Below are 22,352 nucleotides of genomic sequence, written 5' to 3'. Positions count from 1 at the left end.
AATATATATATTTGTTTTTGTTTTGTTGCTGAAGTAAGTGTTGAACTTTCCTTTCCTGTATCCTATTGTTCTGCGATCCAGAATTCACAGCTGAAAGATTAATTTGGGCTGAGCCCTCTACTCTACAGGCATGAATTTGCATTTCTTTCAGCCTGAGGCTTGTTAATTTCACTTAAGGTGTGAAAGGGCCTTTACATTTGCCAAAAATAGAACTTTTTTTTGTTGTTGTTAAAAAAACAAGCAAACAAGCCAAGCAAGGTTATGCAAAAGTAATATTGCTTGTCTGGTTATCACCAGACCAAGCTCAATTTTGAACACTGGTCTGGGGAGTCTGCTCTGTATTTTCTTCTGCACAAGAGGCGTGATAAACAGGCATAATTCAAATGACTGTGTGTGCAATTGGATAGTCCTTCAACCAAATCAGACCCCTAGAGGTTTGATCAACGGGAAACGACCCATCGCTTCTCTATCTGTCATCGTGTTAAACTCGTCAATAGCGCACCAGGTGGATCAGCCAGTCTGTGATTGGTTCCCGCAAAAGTGTAATAGAAGCAGTAGAAATTAATGTACAGGTTTCTGATGAGATGCCGGGCTAAATCAAATCGCCGACAGATCAGGCTGGGTTTACCCAGTCTAATGTAATGCATTACTTTCCATAAAAAGTAACTAAGTAATGCAATCAGTTACTTTTTAGGGAGTAACACAAAATTGTAATGCATTACTTTTAAAAATAACTTTCCCTCAAAACTGCAGGTAATGAACCACCCCGGTGGTCTGGTTCTTCTGTACATCAGTACAGCTGTTTGCGAGACAGCCCGTCCCAAAGCTCTGCTCTCCTGGAACTGAGTCAACCTCTGGCAACTGCCCTGGTGACAGAGCCTGAAAGTGTCCACTGACCAGCATGAACCACAAAGCTTGTAGTGTGTTTGCCCCCCTCCACTGCTGAAATGTACACTGTTGGCTAAATACTGCTTCAGTGCTATCTCAATAGGAGCTGCTTTGCTTATTGTACCTCTAGTACAATAAGCTTTTCTCCATAGGCGGCCCAGTCCCTCTGGGTTGTCCTTTCCAACCCCGTGGCTATGTACAGTATACTTTATGGTGTGGCGCAACTGAGGATGTGCCTGGCAGACCTCAGATGGCTTTATTTAACATTGTGTGTATACTAAGTACCCCATCTTTCGATAAGTACACTTAAATTCCCCTTCATGTTTGAATCTATCTCACTATATCTTCAGAAATGGCAAAGTCATGCTTGTTTGCATATTGGTCTTCTGTAGCACCTCAAAAGGAGGAACTCCTTTGATTAGGGACTGCCCAGGACCGCAGAAGAAGCAGGGTGTGGACCTTTCTTTATAGTGGGGTGAGGATGTTTTGGAGGTATTTCCCAACTAAAAAGACAACTCACATGAGCTTTAAAAAAAAAGAAAAACACCACCTGACCCTCACATGACTTCCCCATCACACTTGTTGTTACTTCTGAGTTGTATTTATTTAGAGCTGTTGGTCTCCTTGTGGGGCCAGAAATTTCATAGGCTTTGAAATTTTTACGGACAATTTGAAGACACCTAAATGACATTATGAATGGATCAGATATTGGTTAAATGGGAAATGTGGATATAATAAGAGATACATAAAATTTTCATAAAAATCTTTTTGCACGCAATGTTTTTTTCTTTTCTTTCTATTTTAGGAATTGCCAAGTTACATGCTTTGTCTTTTAGGTTCCTCTTTAGGTTCTACAGTTTATTGCATTATTCATTTAATATAGAGGCTTTGTATTGGGATTCTACCTTAAATAAATATAATAAGGTATATATACCTTATAAATATTTAAAGCCACCATCTATAAATTGTGTGTGTGTGTGTGCATGCGTGTGTGTTGAAAACAGTTGTGCTGCATAATATTTTTATAGAAACCATGATTGTGTTCTTTGACAAATGGACAGTTCAAAAGAACAGCATTTATTTGAAATATAAATCTGTTGTAACATTACTAAATGCTTTTACTGTTTTTAATACAGTATAAATATAAAGTATAATTGCTTGGAACCATTTACTCATCTCCTCTAACTACTTTCTTTGCAGACACCCCACCACTCTTCGGGCTGGACTGCGCGGCGACAGCAGCCCGCCCCCCGCGTCCCCCAGCCATGTCGTCACGCATCGGCCTGCGCCTGCAGCTCATGCGGGACCAAATGCAGCAGGAGGAGCAGCGGGAGCGGCAGCAAGAACAGCTAGCATCCATGCATTACATGCAGCATCGCATGCCAGGCCCACCTGCACCCTCATCAGCCATCAGCGCACCAAGTCACTTCCAGACGCCCATGCAGGTGCCTGTTGAAGTGCTAAAAGTAAGTATATCCATCAGCCTGTGTGTGCTCATCCTAATTTGAGTTTAAGTGATTTTTAGATTTACATTTATACATTTAACAGGCCACAAATACCAATGATGATGCATTTCCCCAGTTATTGATATCATAAATCTAGCAAAGTTTTTTATATTTAAATTTTTTTAATTAAATAAAGACATTTAAAGAATACTTTTGATAAATTTAGTCAGGTGCAAAATTAAGACTGGCATTTTTGGCCAATAAATAATACCGCAAATACCACTTAATTGACTACTGCAAACCTTAGTTAATCAGGCTGTATGATTTATTTAAATATTCTCCGCCCATAAAGTTTGCAGTCTGACAGGAAAATTCTTACAAATCCATATGCAATAAGGTCAGCCATAAAAAATAACTGTGTCTATGCCTTTCCAGCGTGTCTTTAGTAAATCATAATAGCAGTTTTTAACGCCAAAAGAGGGTTTGCACGTGCACAAGCTGTTAGTTAATCTGCCTTTTGTGGTTTAGTACCTTGGCATTACATTTCAGAAAACTGGTTAACACACTACTGAATGAGTGTTCTTAATACAACCACTGAGGAAGTCAGTTTGATATCTCTCTTCTGACCAATGGAATCAAGCTCCCAATATTTTTTTCCGCTTTTGGAAAAGTCATAGAAACACGACGGTGGATTTTATCTATTGCTATTGGATCGAATGGGAATGCAAAAATTATATTTGTTGTAGTTTCTGACTACTATAAAAGTTTACCTAACTATGAAAACTTCCACTTCTGAGAACCCCAGAAATAAAGTGTCAGTTAGTTCAAAACCATTTTTTGGTTTTCATGAAAAAGATGAAACAAAGAGTAGGTGTTTGTGAAAATTCTTTGCTAAGATAAGAAGCTCCCTCTCCCTTAAATCTTGTCAAATTCCATCTAATCATTGTGCAGCTATGTTCGTAGTATGAATGAGCTCCCCCATGAGACACTAATCTTGCCTTCAATTGGATAGTCTAGCCGCGCTCAGGCCACCCTAGTGGTCCCAACTGGATGAATGAGTTCTAAGGAGTGCACGAAGACCAAATTAGGCAAGATTAAGTACTCTGGTAATCTCCTCTTGTGTTGCGGTGAAAGAGTAGTGGGCAAAGTCTAGAAGTCAGTGGGTCGTGCAGGACTGACCACGGCTTTGGTGTGCCAGATTACATTTCAACCAAGATCAAAAACAAAGTGAGGAAAATTTGAAGAAGAATGCGGTGGAACGGTAGCCAGGTAAGAGGAAAGAGACTGAAAAGAAAGGCCACTCTGACATAGAGATAACACACAGGAAGACATTCTTACAGGTGACATGTTTCTGTCTGATTGCATCTGTTATCCTGGATTATTATCAGTTTGTTTAAAGAAAGCAACTCTTCTCTCAGTGTACATTTTGAGTTTAGGTGTGTGTGATGTTGTGAAACTTTGTACTTCACCTACAAGAAGTTTTTATATTTCTCCACGTTTTTTAAAAAATGTATAGAACAGTGTCTTTCATTCTTCTTTCAGATCTTTCAAATTTTTGGGGGGGGATCTGTAAAGCTTAAGAAAGTGAGGTTGTGGAATTCCCTGGTTTTTATTATATTTTTTTTATAGTAAATGAATGTACTATAGCTCATCTTTGGGGACTTTTTGTGCTTCTGAATAGACAGTAACAGGCTCTGTTATGTGTGGTAGGCAACTAAAACATTAAGGTTTGTTTATCTTCCTTCAAGACAATAATATTTGAAAGAATCCTTCAAACTGGGTGTCAGATTTAGGGAGTGTTAACATTAGAGATGGAGACTCTTAATCTGTTAGACTGTTTTAGGAAATGTATCAAATCGTAAAATAACAACAGTACACTGTAAAAAATCAAAACAAAAAAACAATTCAGTCTCTAGTGACTGATCACGTCTAAATTTTTCAGTTGGCCAAATTGAATTTCTGTGAATTGATGCAATTTAATTCACAGAAATTTATTTTGGCCAACTAAAAAATGTAGACGTGATCAGTCACTAGAAAGTTTTCAATTGGAGACCTGAATTTTTTTTTTACAGTTTTAGTTAGTAATATTATTAATAATCATAAACTCTAATGCATATTGTGGCTGGTGTTATTGTTTTACTTCACTGGGAGTGGTCATTTAATTGTTTTTAAAAAACATAAATAAAACTACTTTCACTATTGTTAAAACATTTGGGGTCAGTGAGATGTTTTTGAAAGTTTGCTTACTAAGTCTGCATTCATTTGAAAGATGATGATTATTATTATTATTATTAATTAATTAAAATAATGTTCATTTAAAAATGCTGTTTTATATTCTAATGTATTTTAAAATGTAATTTATTCCTGTGATGGCAAAGCTGAATTTTCAGCATCATTACTCAAGTCTTCAGCGTCACATGATCCTTCAGAAATCATATTCTACTATTATGATTTGCTGCTCAAGAAAACAATGAAAACATTGAAGTTGTGCTGCTTATATTTTGTGTATTCAGGAATATTAAGTTAAGATGAACATTTATTTGAAAAGGAAATCTTTTGTAATATTATTAATGTCTTTCCTGTCACTTCTGATCAACTTAATGCATCCTTGCTGAAAAAAACATACTGACCCCAAACATTTAAACTGTTTAAATCACATTAATAAAATGACATCACTTTGGCAACTCAAACATTACAATAATCTGTGTCTATATCAGAAAGTAATATTGGTCGCCTCAAACAGATCCTGTTTGTATAGTCAAACCTCTGTCTTTCTCAGACCAAATTAGTATTAAGGGTCATCATAAGATATAATAGCTACACTGTTGTGTTTCTTGAGTGTAAGAAGCAATATCTTGAGCTGCTAGCATGTGGTTGCTAACTTCCCATACAGCCAACCATGTGTTACCTCAGGATTTAGCAACAGTAGCTCCTGTTTCACACAGAGTGTATCATTTAGCTGGAAAATTTACCATCACCTTTCCTAGATCGAATAAAAATATGTAATGAAGAGCTCCATGCTAGATGCACTTCTAACCACAACTAACCTTCTGTAATTTCACCTCTGAGAGCTCAGAGCAACTGGCCCTACCCAAAATTCTTTTGCATAGCCTTCATGGAGAGGTTTAACACCAGGGAATTGCCCTCCCAGACAGTGCCCCCGGTTTACAGCTTGTGTGTGTAAATTGAAGTCCCATATCTTTCGCTTTCACTGCCTATAAAAGTTTTACTTGCTCCATCATGTTCTTTAATCTTTCAATCTTTAAATAATACAAGTGGTCGGACTGAGATAGAATAATTTGGAGGCTGAAGTCTAAATGCTTTCATCCACTAATCCCGAGGCTTGTTTTCATTCAGGAATGTGGTTGATGTATTATGGCTAATATTTTCCATCAGTACACAAGCATTGGAACTCAGTTTTGTTGATACGCATGCTTGCTCAAATATGAGAACAGTCGTGCAAAAGTTCACAGACAATATGTTGCTTTATTAGCACTTATCTGTTTTCTTTTCTTCACTGCACATCTATCACACATTTTATCAAATGTCTGTTTTGTGTACTAAATCACTCGGTTAAAGACTGTGGCTTTGAAGTGAAAGAATGAGGCCAGTCCGGTCAGACGTCACCCCCACTCTGAACCTCCACCAGCAGGTGCTTGTGTGATTCATTGAACCCCTAGAGGCTCTTTCTGGCCCCTCTGTGCCTCGTACATGCCTAGATTTAAACCCCACAGTTACATAACTATCTACGACTGTGGCTCTAAAACATAGCTGGCTGAGCCTGAAGGCTGTTTAATGGTGTAATGGTGACCGTAAAAACACTGGAATAGTCATGAGACGTGATATTGCCAGATGATACACAGGTTTTTTATATATATTTTTGTTTATAGGTGCACTATGTAGTATTTTTGCAGTAAAATATCCAAATACCACTAGGCCAGTGTTATACATTTTGTTCAGTTGAGTTCTTACAATACCCGAATTGTTTTCAACTATTTGTAAATTTTGAGAAAATTGCTATTTTAACCAAGGAGCCGGGACGTCTGAGGGAGTCGCCTGTCAATTGCATCATATCTGTGTTACCCTTGGTTTCCAGTTTTATTTGGCAGAAACAATTTACTCTTAGCTGTGTGCAACAAATGTCACAGCAGCCGCTGAGCGAACGCACAGAGTAACGTTATAACCTCAGTTTAAACACACTAATATGATAAACAGAGCTGTGTTACCTCACACTTATGATCGTAAAAGCGGAAATGGCACCTGCAAGTCCCGTCATAATAAAATTCCCGTTGCTCGGGAGGCATGTGTTGCGTAACAAGCGCTCCAGCGGCCTTGTTCTGCTCCCACAACACTCGGTCCTGCTCTGCTTCATACTACAGTAACGGTAATAATCGCACCCATGTACATGATACCTGCACGAGTCCTGTTTTCTACTGGCTGAAGCTATTGTTTTGGGCTAGTAGTTGGTGCGTTTTGTTGTAAAAACTTGGCAACCCTGTCTGCACGCACGCTGGAATAAACAATCTTTGCCGGTGTTGTAAAAAAAAAAGAATTCAAGGATACACAGAGTGCTTACCCAACATGATCATCATTTCAGAGAGAAATTGTGAAGGTGAATGCATATACAAACAAGCTCTCAGTTTAGTATTTGAACAAATATAATCCAAGCCCCTTTGATGACGTGATGATTACATTACTGTTGATCATCTGTCCGTCATCATATAAAGCCCGCCCTGAGGATTTCATTGGTACGAACAGTTTCTGTTCGGGCATAATCACTCCTCTATGGATCGAGTCCAGATCGAACCGCCCAAGCTCAAATGTTGTGGGCGGGGCTGAGTTCGGCTGGCATCCAGGCTAGTTCTTTGTTCTTTTCTCAGAGAAAAGCTCAAGTCCAAGTCTTTCAGAATCGCAGTCAAAGCTGATTCGAAAGACCGCCATTTGCCAGTTTCTGTGTTTACTAGTAGCTTATTATATTAAGCCCTGCTCACTGACTCTAGACAAGATGTGATTGGCCTGAGCAGAGTTTGGTTTTTACAGCTCAGAAGGTATTGAGAGTTGCTAGACGACACTCGCGGCAGATTAGATTTGCTGCCACTAGGGTTGGTCTAGATTTCTAGGCTAGCTTTACTCAATGTTGCTTTAGAAAAGGCAAGTTATTGCATTCTTACAGTTCTTATATTCCAGTCAAAATATAATTTTACTACTGTAAGTTTGTTATTTGTAAGAGTTTTTAATGTTTTTGAAAGAAGTCTCTCATGCTCACCAGGGCTTTTTTATTTAATCAATATTGCCGTTTTCTATTCAAATACTGTATATTTTAAAATTGCTAAATTTTCAGCAGCCATTATCCCAGTTTTACTATAACTTGATCCTTCAGAAATCATTCTAATATGATGATTTTGTGCTCAAGAAACATTACTATCAATGTAAACACTTTTCATGATATTTTTCTTTCAGGATTCATTGATAAAACAATATAATTTATTTGAAATATCAATTTTGTTACGTTTCATAAATGTCTTTACTGTCATCCTTGCTGAATAAAATCATTTCTTTAAAACAAAATATCACATCAATCATGTCATTCTATCATAGCATTTCATTCGATTATATTATATGAATTCTATTTATTATATTATTGTTTACAGGTGCAGACCCATCTTGAGAACCCCACAGACTACCACATTCGACAGTCTCAACGGCAGCAAGTCAAGGAGTACCTGTCCACCACATATGCCACCAAGCAGGCTGTGCACGCTGTCACAAGCTTGGTACAGCCCTCTCCACCCACCATGGCCCAGGGTCAGACAGGAACCGTCCCACCATCCATGCCCTCTCCTTGCATGCGCACTGAGCAGCTCATGATCTCCGCAGGGAACAGCGCGCCCAACAGTCCCATGGCCATGCTCAACATCGGCTCCAGTCACGAGAACGAGGTAGTTTCTTCGTTTTCATACGGTTGTGGTTGGAAGCATGTCCAGGCATGTGTGATACAAAAATCTTTCCCATAACATATCATCACATTCATCAGTGATTCATTTTGATGTCACAACATGTTTAATTCACCGTTTATATATCCGTTACAGTTTTATATTTAGCACCATAGTTCCTCTTTCAGTTCACAGAAACCTAAAGTTCAGTAAATGACAAAGTCTTGCTCATCTTTCATACATATGATTTTCTCCATTTCTCACCCCTGCTGGGTATTATTTGCCCAGGTGCACATAAAGGTCAGGGTGTTAACTAACTTAACTTCATTGTCATTGGAGTTTAAGTGGCCAATTATGGCCATGGAGGTATAATTACAGATTAAAGAGTGACAGGGAACCCAAGGCAGGATGGCCCTTTGGAACGGAGCAGACTTTGGTCCTTCCTTCCTTCCTCCGCTCCCAATGCCACCAAATCCTATGGGATATGAAGTGAATGTTTGCTTGTGGCACACTAACAACCTTTGTGAGCTTAACTACAGAGGGATTATGTCTGTACGGCTGTTTAGAGGAATCCATCTTTCATCTGTAATTTCTAATGATATTATAATTAGATGGTTATTTTGGAGAATTTATAGCAAAAACCTTCAATAATCAAGAGAAAATGTGCATACTTTTGTAAAATGCAAATGCACAAGGTGTCTAAATTCTCCTTATGTGTTTTTTGACAAGATGGATGAGGTTATTGATGACATCATGAGCCTGCAGTCCAGTTATGATGACATCCATGCTTATATTGACCCCGTGGTCCAGATGCCAAACACAGTAAGTAAAGACTTCACTCGGTTCAGGCCTTTTAGTCGTTGACATTGCCGCCTGTGACTAATACAGATCACTGAATCTCAGAAGGTAAGTGGAAAATTGAGTGAATATGTTGTTTATGATGCACACTCTGCGTCGCCTTGCCTCTGAATAGGTCTATTTTTGAAACCCCCACAACCTCGTACTTTGACAATGGAAGAATTATGCTGGATCCATTCGTTGTGGTGCTTTTTTATCAGGATTATAGGGATGAAAAGCATCTTTGTCTGATTACCAAAAGTCGCATCTAATTTTAGCGAAGCACTGTATCAGTAAAATGATGCAACTGTTTTTCTCTCATGCAACCTCAAAACGACTTGTTTTTTGCCTGCTGAATTTTGTGTGCTCGATTTCTTGGATAAACGATATTAGGACTTTGCCAGCTTCCTTTGGCATGTCTCTGAGGGAAATGTATTTAAAATGTTTAATTGACTTAAAATTGTGGCCTGATTTACTCAAGGGAAGACATTGCGCTGGAAATCAGGAAAGTGGGAGCACTGTGCTTTGTATTTAAAGTAACTGCCCGGCATTAACAATTAAGCTGCTCTCAGTTAGAGTTCAACTTGTTTACAAGGCATTTCGTGAAGGTGGGGAAGCGGGGGGAAGGTTTGGGAGAGAGAGGGACGGGGAGGGGAGGCTGAAAGTCCAGATAGGGGAAAGTTCAGTGTTTAGTGGTAAGGAGAAAGTAGAAGAGAGAAGGTCCCTGGGCGGCTCATGTTAGTCTCTCCGGAGAGGTTGAGGGTGAACGACAAGTGTGTGCAGCTATGAGAGATTCAGAGGCCAATATGAAAGACACAAATAAAACTTATGCTATTGTGGAGGTTATCGATGGAGAGAAGATTCAGCTGGTAAGGCCGACTTTTTCCCATCGCTCTCCTTTCTCCAGGCCGATATGGGGTAGGAAGCAGGGGGTGGGGTTGTTTAAGTCTTGCAGCGATTTGTTTCTGTGCGTCTTATTCCTGGAAACTAAAGGGACTAGAAAGAAAAAATCAAACGCCATGGGCACTTTAAGGACACCGGTAACCTTGTCACACACATTTAGCCGTACAGTTATAGCGTGTTGTGCACATACATCTGTAAATGGCTTGTTGTTTATGGCTGTTGTTTTTGGTGGACCTGCAGGGGAGCAACTGAGTACAGCTGTTAAAGGGATAGTTCACGCATAAATTAAAAATTCTGTCATCATTTCCTCATGGTGTTCTAAACCTGTCCATACAGTGGAAGTAAGTGGGGTTCAGTGTTGTTTTAGACCACACGGATTTTTATTGTATGGATGAAAACTTGTATGAAACGAAAAACGGCATGAAAGTGAATATTATATTATATTATATTATATTATATTATATTATATTATATTATATTATATTATATTAAATTATATTATATTATATTATATTATATTATATTATATTATATTATATTATATTATATTATATTATATTATATTATATTATATTATATTATATTATATATTATATTATATTATATTATATTATATTATATTAAGTATTGAGTGAATGTGTCTGCATACAGGAAACATCATGCATAAGGAAATGCTACTGTTGGTTTTCTTACCAGAAACATATTTACCTAAAGAAGTCCAGCATCTTGCCCCTTTTCTCTACCATTCTTTCCATATGCAAGGGTTTTGTTTGATAAGTTATGTCATTATGCTTATCCGTGGAACAATTAAATTCCTAATCCTGGTAGATTTGTAATACGGCCATTAAAAAAAGCAAACAGTGGCGAATAGTCTAAGAACATAGGCCACTTTGCTCAATATTTAATGTGCAAACTATACTTTTTTTTCTGTGAGGCATAGGTCAGAAAATGCATGGGGGTGCAGAGGTGGGGTTTCGACTCCTAATGAGGCTGCAAAGGCCGCCTTTGACCCTGTTGACCATGTCCCTCCTTTGATCACTGTTTCTTTGATCAGCGATTAAAAGCCTCTCGGGGTGGAATTCTCTAAACCAATAAGGCGTCAAGACTTTGCATTGTGCATACATGTATTTGGAATCATCCCCATTGTTTGTCAGGAAGCAGCATTTACAAATTCACACCTTCTTTTGTACACTTTCCTCTTAGTTTACCTTAACGCATTCAAAATGCATAATGAGCCATTTCTGTTTTCTCAATATTGAGCGTAAGAAAACCCTAAGGTTTCATGTAACGGCGGGTGCACATTTCTTTGCTTACTTTTTACTGTTGATTTGTGTTTGTTTGCCTTCGTGCTTCACAGTAGCTTCTGTGATAAGGTATCTGAGCTGATTTATCTGTCACGGCTCATTAGGAGCCCATAGCCGTCTCGCTTACAATTATACTCTGACACTAAGATGGAATAAAAGATACAACTGGTATAAAACCATAAAGACCCAGATAAGAAAGAACATAGTCAATCATTTCTCTCACCTAGAAGCAATAGCCATAGTGTGATGTTTTTTGTTTTATCTCCATTATCTCAAGCGTTTATGGATTTGCTCTAGCAATAAGCTGAGTGTTTATTGGGTTTCTAGTGATTGTGATGATTTACCAGGTTTACGCTGAATATAGCTTCATAAAAATGCCATTTGACAAACTAGTTGAATCTTCTCCTGTAAGGAAACCATAGTCTTCAAAAACAGGGGAATGTATTATATCAATATGTTTGATGATTTGGTTTGTTACTCAGTGCTTAGAAAGATTTTCTTTAGAAAGATTTTCTTTATAGCTTTAAACACTGCAGTTGTCGTCTTACTCACCAAGACTCACATATAACCTCTTTGTGCACTGTAGCTCCCGCTGTCCAGCAGCCATTTGGATGTGTACACGGGGCCAGGTATGCCCGGATCCGCTATCGCCATGACCAGCAACTCCTGCCCTGCAAATCTGGCCATAAAGAGAGAACTGTCAGGTACATTCTCTAGACATTACAAAACAAAGTTCTGCACACACATGGTTCCTACTGTTAGGAAGCGCATACAATTTCAGCTATGGCATCAAAAGTTTAGACATATATTTTATTAGCATTACTACCCAGATAGCGGTCGACAAATAAGCCATGTGAAATAAAACAAACCAAAAATATATATATAAATATTTGTTTTGCTAAGAAATCCAAATGTAGAATTGATTTAATTAATCTGTATAATTTAAATAATATGAAAAACATACATTTAGTTAAGAGCGTCTAAATGTTTGACTGGAAGTATATAATAGGTTATACCCTTTAAAATAGTTTATGCAAGTGATCTGAATGACATGAATTATGGGAAGCAAACATGACATTATCATAAGGCAAACTGATGAGAATGTTAGATCATATTTACAATTTCTTGATGTGTTTTTATGTTTTATATCTTGAGAAACCTGAGGCAATTTTTTTAACCCATCTTATAATGTGTGGAATACTACCCAAATATAAAAGACACCGTTTAACAACTGTAAGACATGAGAGAATCATTTTAACATAACCCTGCTGGATAAAATGTAAGCAAATTTCACCATTCCAAAGCAATGTCACTTATTGCCACTATTACAAAGCCTCATAAATCCAGTTCAGACAGGATTTGCATGTGTAGCAATGCATGTTGATTGACAGAATTGCCTCTTGTTTTGGCAAGATGCTGAAGCTCGGGCAATGGCTAAAGAGAGGCAGAAGAAAGACAACCACAACCTGAGTGAGTATGCGCTTTTTTTCCCCCTCATTTCTTTCAGTTTACAACCCCTCACAGTTTAAAGTACACCATCTCCGCCAGTGCCCTGCCATTGACACCCCCTGTCACCACCACCTCCGGGCAAATTTAGCTGACAGCGCACTATACTTTGGTCTATCGTTAACTCGGACAGATCCTGCTGCTGTGGCATTAAAATGTAATTGCCTGTGACATTTCACAAGTATTGGAGTTGTACAATAAGACAGTAATTTAGCATATCTTGGCCTATTCCCAAGTACTTTGGTAAAAGAGAGTATATATTGCTAGTGCATTGCAATTTACACACAGAACCGTTTATCTCCCATCATTAAATCGAGTCCGAAAACAAATTTAAAAAATGATGACCACATGATGATCCAGTTCAGATATCATGCTATAGTCTGTATAAGAAAGAGTGGGGTGGATTCTTCATTCTGTCCTAATACTGCTAATTTTTAGTATTACTAAACTTACAAACTCTTCTTTTTTTTCTTTTAGTTGAAAGGAGGAGAAGGTTCAACATCAATGATCGAATTAAAGAGCTGGGCACCATGATTCCCAAAACCAATGACCTGTAAGTTTGCGGTGTTCATCTAATCATTTAAACAATTGTAATTTCCTACTGACTAGATGTGAACTTTGTAGAGTTGGAGATGAACTCTAGTATTCCTATATTGATTTGCACCTGACCTTCTGGAAACTCTTGTGTTCAGGGATGTGCGCTGGAATAAAGGCACTATTCTGAGGGCCTCTGTGGAGTATATTAAACGCATGCAGAAGGACGTCCAGAGAACCAGAGAGGTGGAGAACAACTTCAGGAGGATGGAGATGGCAAACAAACAGCTGTGGCTTCGCATTCAGGTGAACATTCATTCGGGACATATGTAACAAATAATGTAGTCATTACAAAAATAAAACCTAAAGCATCCACTAAGAATAACTGGGAAAACATTTGGCGTTGCAAAAAAATCAACACTGAAACCATTTTAAAATAATATCAGTTCAGTGTTATTCTAAAGAAATTGTTTATTCAGCAAAGAATTTCATTAATCGGATTAAAAGTGATGGTAAAGAAATGTGTAATGTTACAAAAGATCTCTATTTCAAATAAATGTTTTTTTGAACTTTCTGTTCGTTAAAAAAAATCCTCAAAAATGTTTCATAGTTTCCACAAAAATATAACATTTTAGGAATCCACAATATTAAAATGCAGGCTGATAATGTTTTTTTTCTTTTTTTTTTTCTTTTTGCTGATCATCACTTTTATTTTATGAACTAAAATAATAATAATTAATAATTGTTTTAAATGAATATGACTGTTATTTGTTTCAAACATTTTTTTAAATGAATGAACAGGGTTATTTTAGACCCTGTTTATTCATGGGGTCTAAAATATGAATAAACATATTTTATGTTTTTTTAGATGAATTTTATATGAATGAACAGGGTTATTTTAGATTAATTTAAACTAAAACTATTTTGTTTCTTGAAATAAAATATTCATTAACTAAAATAAATTATTTAAAAAACTTATTTCATTTCAGCTAGTTTCCAAGGCAACATGTCTCATATTTATTTAGTTTAACTTGCTGTACTAAAAAAACTAAAACTGAAATCAAATTAATAAAATATTAAAAACAAAACTATTCAAACTATTAATAATAACTTTAAAATAACACTGATAAAGAACAATACAAATAAATACAAACAAATCTAATATCGACCATAATGGTATTTTTATATTGTGTACCCCTACTCATTTTACATAAATACTGTATATACCCGAATATAAGACAACCCTGAATATAAGACGACCCCCCATTTTCCAGACTCATTTTTTGGGGGGGGGAATATTTTTGTGGAAAAAATCTGGTTTTCAACAGAAACTAATTTTATTTGAAAATTCTGTTGATAATAGAATCAATAGAATCAAACATTTGAGCACCATTCATTACAGGGCTCGACATTTGACATGTTAAAGGGCATTTTTACCCCTAATTTTAAATTATATTCTTAAATTTGATCTATACATTCAATTAAAATGAGACACTATAGGGCTGGTACCATTCAAATAAAATAATTTACACTGAAAAATTGCAACTGCATTAAATATTATGATATTTGTATTTTTGGATAAATAAGACAATTTAGGAAGTATGTTTAAGTGACTTAATGTTAATTTGTTTATGGAACTGTCTCATGAAATCAGTGTCATTTTCAGTCGTGATGGTATTCAGGAAAACACTCTTGGTCAAGAGATATTGTTTAATTGTATCATATGTTATGAATATAAAAACGTAACATTTTAAATGTTTACCGCAGTTTCTCTGTGTGAGTGGCGAGCGCTCGTGTTGTCATTTCTCCTCGTGATGCTGCGCGAGCGTCAACAGCGCGACCGTGTTATTGTCAGTTCATTATACATTATACTATTATCCACTATAATAGATATGTGATTTTGTCTATATCGCAAATATAAGACGACCCCCCATTTTTCAGCCTATTTTTAGGACACAAACCTTGTCTTATATTCGGGTATGAGAGATGCTAAACTGACCGTCTTATTGTGATCTTATTGTGCGTATTCATCAGGAGCTTGAAAGTCAGGCCCGAATGCACGGCCTCCCCAGTTCCTCTCCATCCGGCCTGAATAACACCGAGGTTCTAAACTCCTTCGTCAAGCAGGAGAACAGCCCTGAAGAGAACCACCTCCCGCATCAGCCCCATCTCCCTCCTCACTACCAACAGCATCAGCAGCACCTGGGCCAGCAGCAGCAGCCCCTACCCCACCCTCAACTCCACCAGCACCAGCACCTCCACCCCCAGCCCCCACTGCAGTACCCAGCAGTGGGCAGCTCCCAGCACTTTGACTATGCCCAGTCGCTGGACTTGTGCGACGGCGGCATCCCGGGATATCAGGATGGCATGGGGGATCTCGGCTCGTTGGGCGGCGGTATCGCGTCGATGGGAAAGAAGAGCGAGCTAGGCTTCTTACTGATGGAAGAGGCCCTGTCGCCTCTGGGGGGAGACCCGCTGCTGTCCGCCATGTCCCCCGATGCTTCTGTTGACAGCAGCCGCCGTAGCAGCTTCAGCATTGAGGACTCAGACATACTGTGACCTGGACAGCCTTGGGTGTCACTGCACCACATTCATATGATGCAACACACAAATATTGCATTTAGTCTGGCACACTGTTAAAGAAGAAAGGTACGATTCTGATGCGCCCTGTAACCATGAAATTAAAGTTTAGCTATTTTTTTAAAATAATATTCTAGTCTGACATACCAAATGTTTCGCTCCGCAACTGTCACAGAAATGAAAATATGCACGTTGATACATGCAATATAGACTGACTAAACAAAGAGAACTGATATGCTTGAAATCTGTCACCAGGAAATGCCTATATTGAATCTTTTGTACAAAAATATGTACTACGATACATTGAAGGCAGTGAAAAAGTGCTATTCTGAACTTTTGCACTCCCTGCCATATAGCAGTATATCTTTTGAATAGTCCAAACTAATTTAAATATGCCTTTTAGATATGCATATTCACCCTTAAATTGAAACAGTCCAAACCACACACTCACATTCTCTAGCTATAGAATTTTACATTTTTAGAATTATAAAGTCAGACGTTTCTCATGCGAGAACACACTTTGTCCTCTAAATCCAGATAGAAATGATTATTGGAGCTTTTTTATACCGCCACTTCTGAGCTCTTAAACACAGTGCCTACTCTATCATAGCAATATGCAAAGGCAGCTTATCCTCAAACAGTTTATCAAAAAGCAGGAAGAACTGGCTTCCCACAGCCATGGAAAACCTGGAAATATCAAGGAATTGTGTTTTCTATATATAGATTAATACATTAATACAATCTTAGTTGTATTAATCTTAGTCCTAAGACTATTATTTAGTTCTTTTAAATGAGTCAGCCAGAACGATTCATTAGTTAATCAGTCTGAATTTGTTTGAAGTCACACTGAAACTTGAAAGGTCCTGGAAAATTCATTGGTTAAAGTGTATCGGAACTCTAAGAGGGCCTTGAATGTCCATTCAGATAACTGCGAGAAAAAAAAGGACAGGTCGCACTCGGGTGTGACAACACCAAAATGCATTGTGCTATTGTGACAGTACGTTTAGTGGACAGTGCAGCAGAAAGCAACAAAAATTAACTAGTTAGACCACACGTGCCGTAAAGCCATGGCCGGATTCTTCAAGAAGCACGCACTCAAATGCCCTCGTATTGGCACGCTGTAAAATAAAGCCCGCAGCTGTGAGCGGCGTTTGTCCAGCTGAAGTTCATACAGCCCAAGGTGCCTTTCAGGGAACCTGGATCAACGTGAAATTTGATCCAGCTTTTGAGCTGTACACTGAAGGAAGTATAATATATAGAAAATGTACATTATTATTATAGATTTTCCTTTTTTTCCCCCTTCTTTCCCAAAGCACTGGAAAAAACTCTTGTAATTTAATTGATATTATAAAGATTTTATGAAGTGAGTTTTATTTCAAATGTTTTATGCCACTAAGCCATTTAAATGTACTTTATCTGTGCTTTTTTATTTTGTATTCTATCACTGCCGAGCCATTGAAATATACAAATATTTCTGCCATTCTGTTATATAAATGGCAAGTGCAGAGCCATAGTATATTTTTCTTTTCTTTTTTTTTTTCTTTTTTGTGTACAGAATCGTTAAAACACATTAGGCTTTTACGAGATTTAAAGAACAATGTGTAATGTTGTTTTTTATATTGATTTTATTCCTTTTTTTATGAAAAAGACAGTTGAGGAAAAGTGATACTGTTGAGTAGAGATTTAATTAAAACTTTGAGAATGTGAATGTTATTGTACAGTTAAAATAAGGTGGCTTGTAAACTGCCTGTGTTGAACATGAGCTTTAATAGAACCTATGAGCTGTCCTCAGAAACAGTATGATGCACTTCCAGTGTCTTATTGCCTATAACCACCTCTCCCTGTTTTACTGCTTTATTGTTTTAAAGGTACAGTTCATAGGTGCTGAAACGGCACCGTTCAAACCTCATGAATTAGTATTGAAAATACTGGTGAGACACTTTTTGTGATAGTGTATTTTATGCATTATTATTGCAGGTGTATGATTAACTGCCTTGATCATACACCGAATTCAGCCGAGTTAAAACCAGCCAACAGCTCTTATTGAGAGTTGGTTACTCTATGCAAATCTTTGACTTGGTTAGCTAGAATAGACGTAGCATAGCAAAAATAAGCAAGGGCATTTTGGAAAGCATAGCAGAAAGGGGCTTCTAATTTTGCTTGAGTGAATTTTTTTTTCTTTTGTTTTGTTTCATCCATGCACCAAGAATGAGAAGGTTTGCCATTTAAGAATGAATATAAATCACTTGAAGTAAAGAGTGTGCTTTGGTAAACTATCTTGATGATTAAATAGAAAAAAGAAAAACACATTGGCATCTTATTATGCAGCATGTATGCTGAAAGACAACACAAGCAGAATGTTTCTCAAGTTTTTACCAAACCCCTCTGAAGGCCTTGAGAATGTTTCAGTACTGTGGCTGTGTCATATCTATGGGATTTGCCCTTTCACGAATCTCTGGAAATAAACGACACCTCACATTAAATGTATTTAAGTTGATGGTACATTGACTGGCTTCTGTGTTTTGTGCACTTAATAATGGGCTGCGTCTGGATTGAAATCGCATACTCTCTTGAGTAGGCACTCAGTTTGAATAAGTAATTACTTGAATTATACTTGAACTATGAATGTGTGTAGTATATGTTATAATTATCATGTGACCCACCATCCTTTCCTTTAAATTAACCAGTGTACAAAACATCCATTCATTAATAATTAAAAAAAAAAGTGTAGTCGTTATTTTATGATTCAGCTTTTTGGCAATCTCATGGAGAAAGTTAATTAAATTTGGCTTAAGACCATTTCTTATTGTGTATGGAACTTCCCCCAAATAATAAAAAATTGTACAAGAAAAATAATATTACTATTAATTTCATTGCAATAATATATATATATATATATATATATATATATATATATATATATATATATATATATATATATATATATATATATATACTGTATATCAAAATTATTTAACTTGATTATAATATCGGTTTTCCTTCTAATAACCGTTTCTCGACATTGCCATGAGAGGGAGCTCTACACCAGCATACTGAATTAAAACAGTTTCGTCTTTAAATGTAATACTTTTAGTCAGTTAAATGCTGACTGAATTTGGAGCAGTATTGTACTGCATACTAAAATAATGAATTATGATAAACATTTCGATCAGTACAATGATGCATTGTCATGCTCTCATTACACTGCATGTTAAATTCACATAGGCCTAGTGATTTAGTCATTTGAAATGGTAAGTTTACTTTGTGTATTTATAGAAATATACAGATTATTTCAAATTTTCTTCTTACTGTTATAAGAAGGGGGGGATTATATGCTATTATAAGATTCGATTTTTATTTTATTTTAAGTTTTAGAATTTTGAGTTCTTTTATAGTTTATTTTCTTAATATTAAAATATTTCTCCAATACATTTTTATTTCAGCTATATTAGCCTTCCGAAAGCCTTGTTTAATAGTTTTAGTTTACAGTAACCACACTGCTAGGTAATTCATGTATTCCATGCATACAGTCAGTATGCATATATAGTGCAGTAACTGTAGTAATTTCAAATGGTAGGCTACATGGATGTTTTCAGCTTTTAGTAAAACTTTTTTTTTTCACCCATATATGGTAAATATGCTAAACTATATCTGCTGTGAGGAAACATGCACAACAATGGAAAAAGAAATAGAAATATACTCTGGGAAACATTTTTGAGGTTTTATACAACATTTGTTATCACCATATTGAAAACTGGAAATGTTTTATTTTTTTTATTTTTTTCATTATAGATGAACTGACATCTTTGTTTTGTGTCTTACAACGAGTATATTATCTTTTATTATATCTTATTTCTTATATCCATGACATGAACCGAAGCTTGATGTCTTTAGCACCATACTTGGTGCTTGGTTTGGCACAAATTACAAATTTTTCAAGGGTATAAATAGATTAAATGTGAACATGGGACTCATTACTTAACTCAAGCATCAATCTTGACTAATCTGCCATAACCACTTAATTTTCCCATACACTCATGAATCAAGAGATATCTTCAGTGGGAAGTATTGCTAAAACAGTCTCAAAAAACCGCGCTGTATCCTCTAGGGGGCACCAGAGAACTTTGAAACTCCCTCAGTGCAACCTCATTTATTTCCTGTAACAATTACAGAAACAGCACTGCAATGCAATTAACCCATTTTTAAATACCATTTTATTAGGGCGGTTTATCCCAGATAAAGAGAGGCTTAAAATAGGACGAGGTGAGGAATAATTAGCTTGCAGTCATCTTGCCACCTCACGCATATGAAACGTTCTGGCCGAGAACTGTGTTGCTGCGTTAAAATGAGTGAACTGTAAACAGAGACTGAGAGGAACTGTCGAATTAATCTGCTCTTTGTGCATGACGTCAATTAAACTGACCTCTTGATATATCATCTGAAGAAAACAAACACGAATTCCAAACGTATCAAAAATAAACATGAAAATATAATCACTACCAATTATCACTAGCGATTTTAGGCCTTGACTGGGGTTAGCATGCTAACTGAATACAAATACACACAGTTCACACACCAAAAGACGTAGGCTATCTAATGCATTAATAGTTTATTATTAATTTGTGTTCTTTATTATATATAATATTAAATTAAATGTATTAAATAGCCTATACAAAATTGTTTGAAAAAAATCAAATATATATATATATATATATATATATATATATATATATATATATATATATATATATATATATATATATATATATATTCTTTTTTTTTTTTTTTTTTCTTATTTAACAGTCTATCAAGCTTAAATCTCTTCACACGTGTAGCCTATTGATATATGGCTTATAACAGTCGAGGACGAAGGCCCAAAATCAGTTAGGTACTGATATTTATATGGTATAAAATAAGATGAAAATGTAAATTAATGAGATTTTTATAACAGGACAGCAGACTACTTACATAAAATTCATAGAAATATCTCAAAATAGTGTCTCAGAAATGTCGACAGTTGATTCAGTTCTGTTGTAAACGTCATGAATTATTAAATTAGTTACTCTTATATAAAGCAGTTCAGCAGTTCATCGTCTAACTCAGTTCAGTTCTCCTACAGCAGCGTCAGATCAGTAATATTGTTGAATATTAAGTGTTCCCACCTAAGCAAGCCAGATGTTACATTGGCGAGGAACCCAAACTCCATCAGGTGAGAAAATGGAGAAAAACCTTGAAAGTCCCATTTCAATGAGCAAACACGGTGTCATTATGGTTCAGGCTGAATCACAAGTTAGAACTCAGATTGGGATAGCTGGTAGCATTCAAATATTCTTCCAGTTTATTTTGATTGAAGATCGATTCATCACCATATAGGGTCTGTGTGAAGGACCTGTCTGGTTATTGTGGTCTCTGCTGAGGATCTTTGACTATGGCTGTCATGTTGATGAGGCCTTCACAGGGGATTTGGTAAACAGTTTCTGCTGAAATTCAAGAAAGCGCTTTGGTCGTGTCAGGTACACCATCTGATCTGGATATGGACCTCAGGATAACCTCAGATTAAGGATGAGACAGACAGACTAAAAGTTATTACGATGTAAAAAACATTGGTTGTTATAGGAAGTGTTCCCAGTTCTGGTTGACCTAATTAATTCAGTCTAACAATCATTTAACTGATTTGAATAATTAAAAAATGATTATGTGCTAGGTTAAAGAGATGTGTTTAGATTTAAATTGACAGAGTGTCTGCTTCTTGAACAAGGCTAGGAAGACTATTCCAGAGTTTGGGTGCTAAATCGGAAAAGGGTCTAAAAAGAGCCCTGATCCAGCGAGGCATGGACTCCACTAGACCTCTAAAGGTGTGCTGTGGTATCTGACATGATGTTACCAGCAGATCCTTTAAGTCCTTTAAGTTGCGAGGGGGGCCTCCATGGTTCGGACTTGTTTGTTTATCACATCCTACAGATGCTTGATTGGATTAAGATCTTGCCAAGTCAACCCCTCAAAATCGTTGTTGTGCTCCTCAAACGATTTTTGCTTAGTGGCAGGGCGCATTATCTTGCTGAAGAAGCCACAGCCACCAGGGAATTGTTTCCATGAAAGGGTGAGCATGGTCTGCAATAATGCTTAGGTGGTACATGTCAAAGTAAAATCCACATGGATGGCAGGACTCAAGGTTTTCAGAATATTGCCCAAAGCATCACACTGCCTCCATCGGCTTGCCTTCTTCCCTTAGTGTATCCTTGTGCCATGTGTTCCCAAGGAAAACCGTTCCCAAAAAACTGTGATTTACTATGTATTCTGACACCTTTCTTTCAGAATCAGCATTAACTTCTTGAGCAAATTGAGCTACAGTACTGTAGCTTGTCTGTTTGATCGAACCACACAGGCCAGCCTTCCAAATTGAGCAAACAATGAACAGATAC

At 36.8% G+C, this 22,352-nt stretch overlaps 1 protein-coding gene across 4 annotated transcripts in view; it reads left to right on the top strand.

Annotated features, from left to right (window-relative positions):
- The window catches only part of tfeb (transcription factor EB), a 42,970-nt gene extending 24,532 nt beyond the window's left edge, over positions 1 to 18,438 (top strand). For 3 of the 4 annotated variants that reach the window (XM_067431342.1, XM_067431343.1, XM_067431344.1), the window contains 8 exons: positions 2,089 to 2,354; positions 7,985 to 8,272; positions 8,996 to 9,088; positions 11,897 to 12,014; positions 12,724 to 12,780; positions 13,294 to 13,369; positions 13,509 to 13,656; positions 15,385 to 18,438. In XM_067431342.1, the coding sequence (XP_067287443.1) occupies positions 2,154 to 2,354; positions 7,985 to 8,272; positions 8,996 to 9,088; positions 11,897 to 12,014; positions 12,724 to 12,780; positions 13,294 to 13,369; positions 13,509 to 13,656; positions 15,385 to 15,909 (1,506 nt within the window). In that variant the 5' untranslated portion in view covers positions 2,089 to 2,153 and the 3' untranslated portion in view covers positions 15,910 to 18,438. The remainder of the gene's footprint in view (positions 1 to 2,088; positions 2,355 to 7,984; positions 8,273 to 8,995; positions 9,089 to 11,896; positions 12,015 to 12,723; positions 12,781 to 13,293; positions 13,370 to 13,508; positions 13,657 to 15,384) is intronic. The other variant, XM_067431345.1, reaches the window with a different exon arrangement.
- The last annotated feature ends 3,914 nt before the right edge of the window (positions 18,439 to 22,352 follow it).

The sequence above is a fragment of the Pseudorasbora parva genome, chromosome 22, assembly GCF_024679245.1.
Source record: "Pseudorasbora parva isolate DD20220531a chromosome 22, ASM2467924v1, whole genome shotgun sequence".
Classification (NCBI taxonomy): domain Eukaryota; kingdom Metazoa; phylum Chordata; class Actinopteri; order Cypriniformes; family Gobionidae; genus Pseudorasbora; species Pseudorasbora parva.
This window is presented reverse-complemented; position numbering and strand designations above follow the sequence as displayed.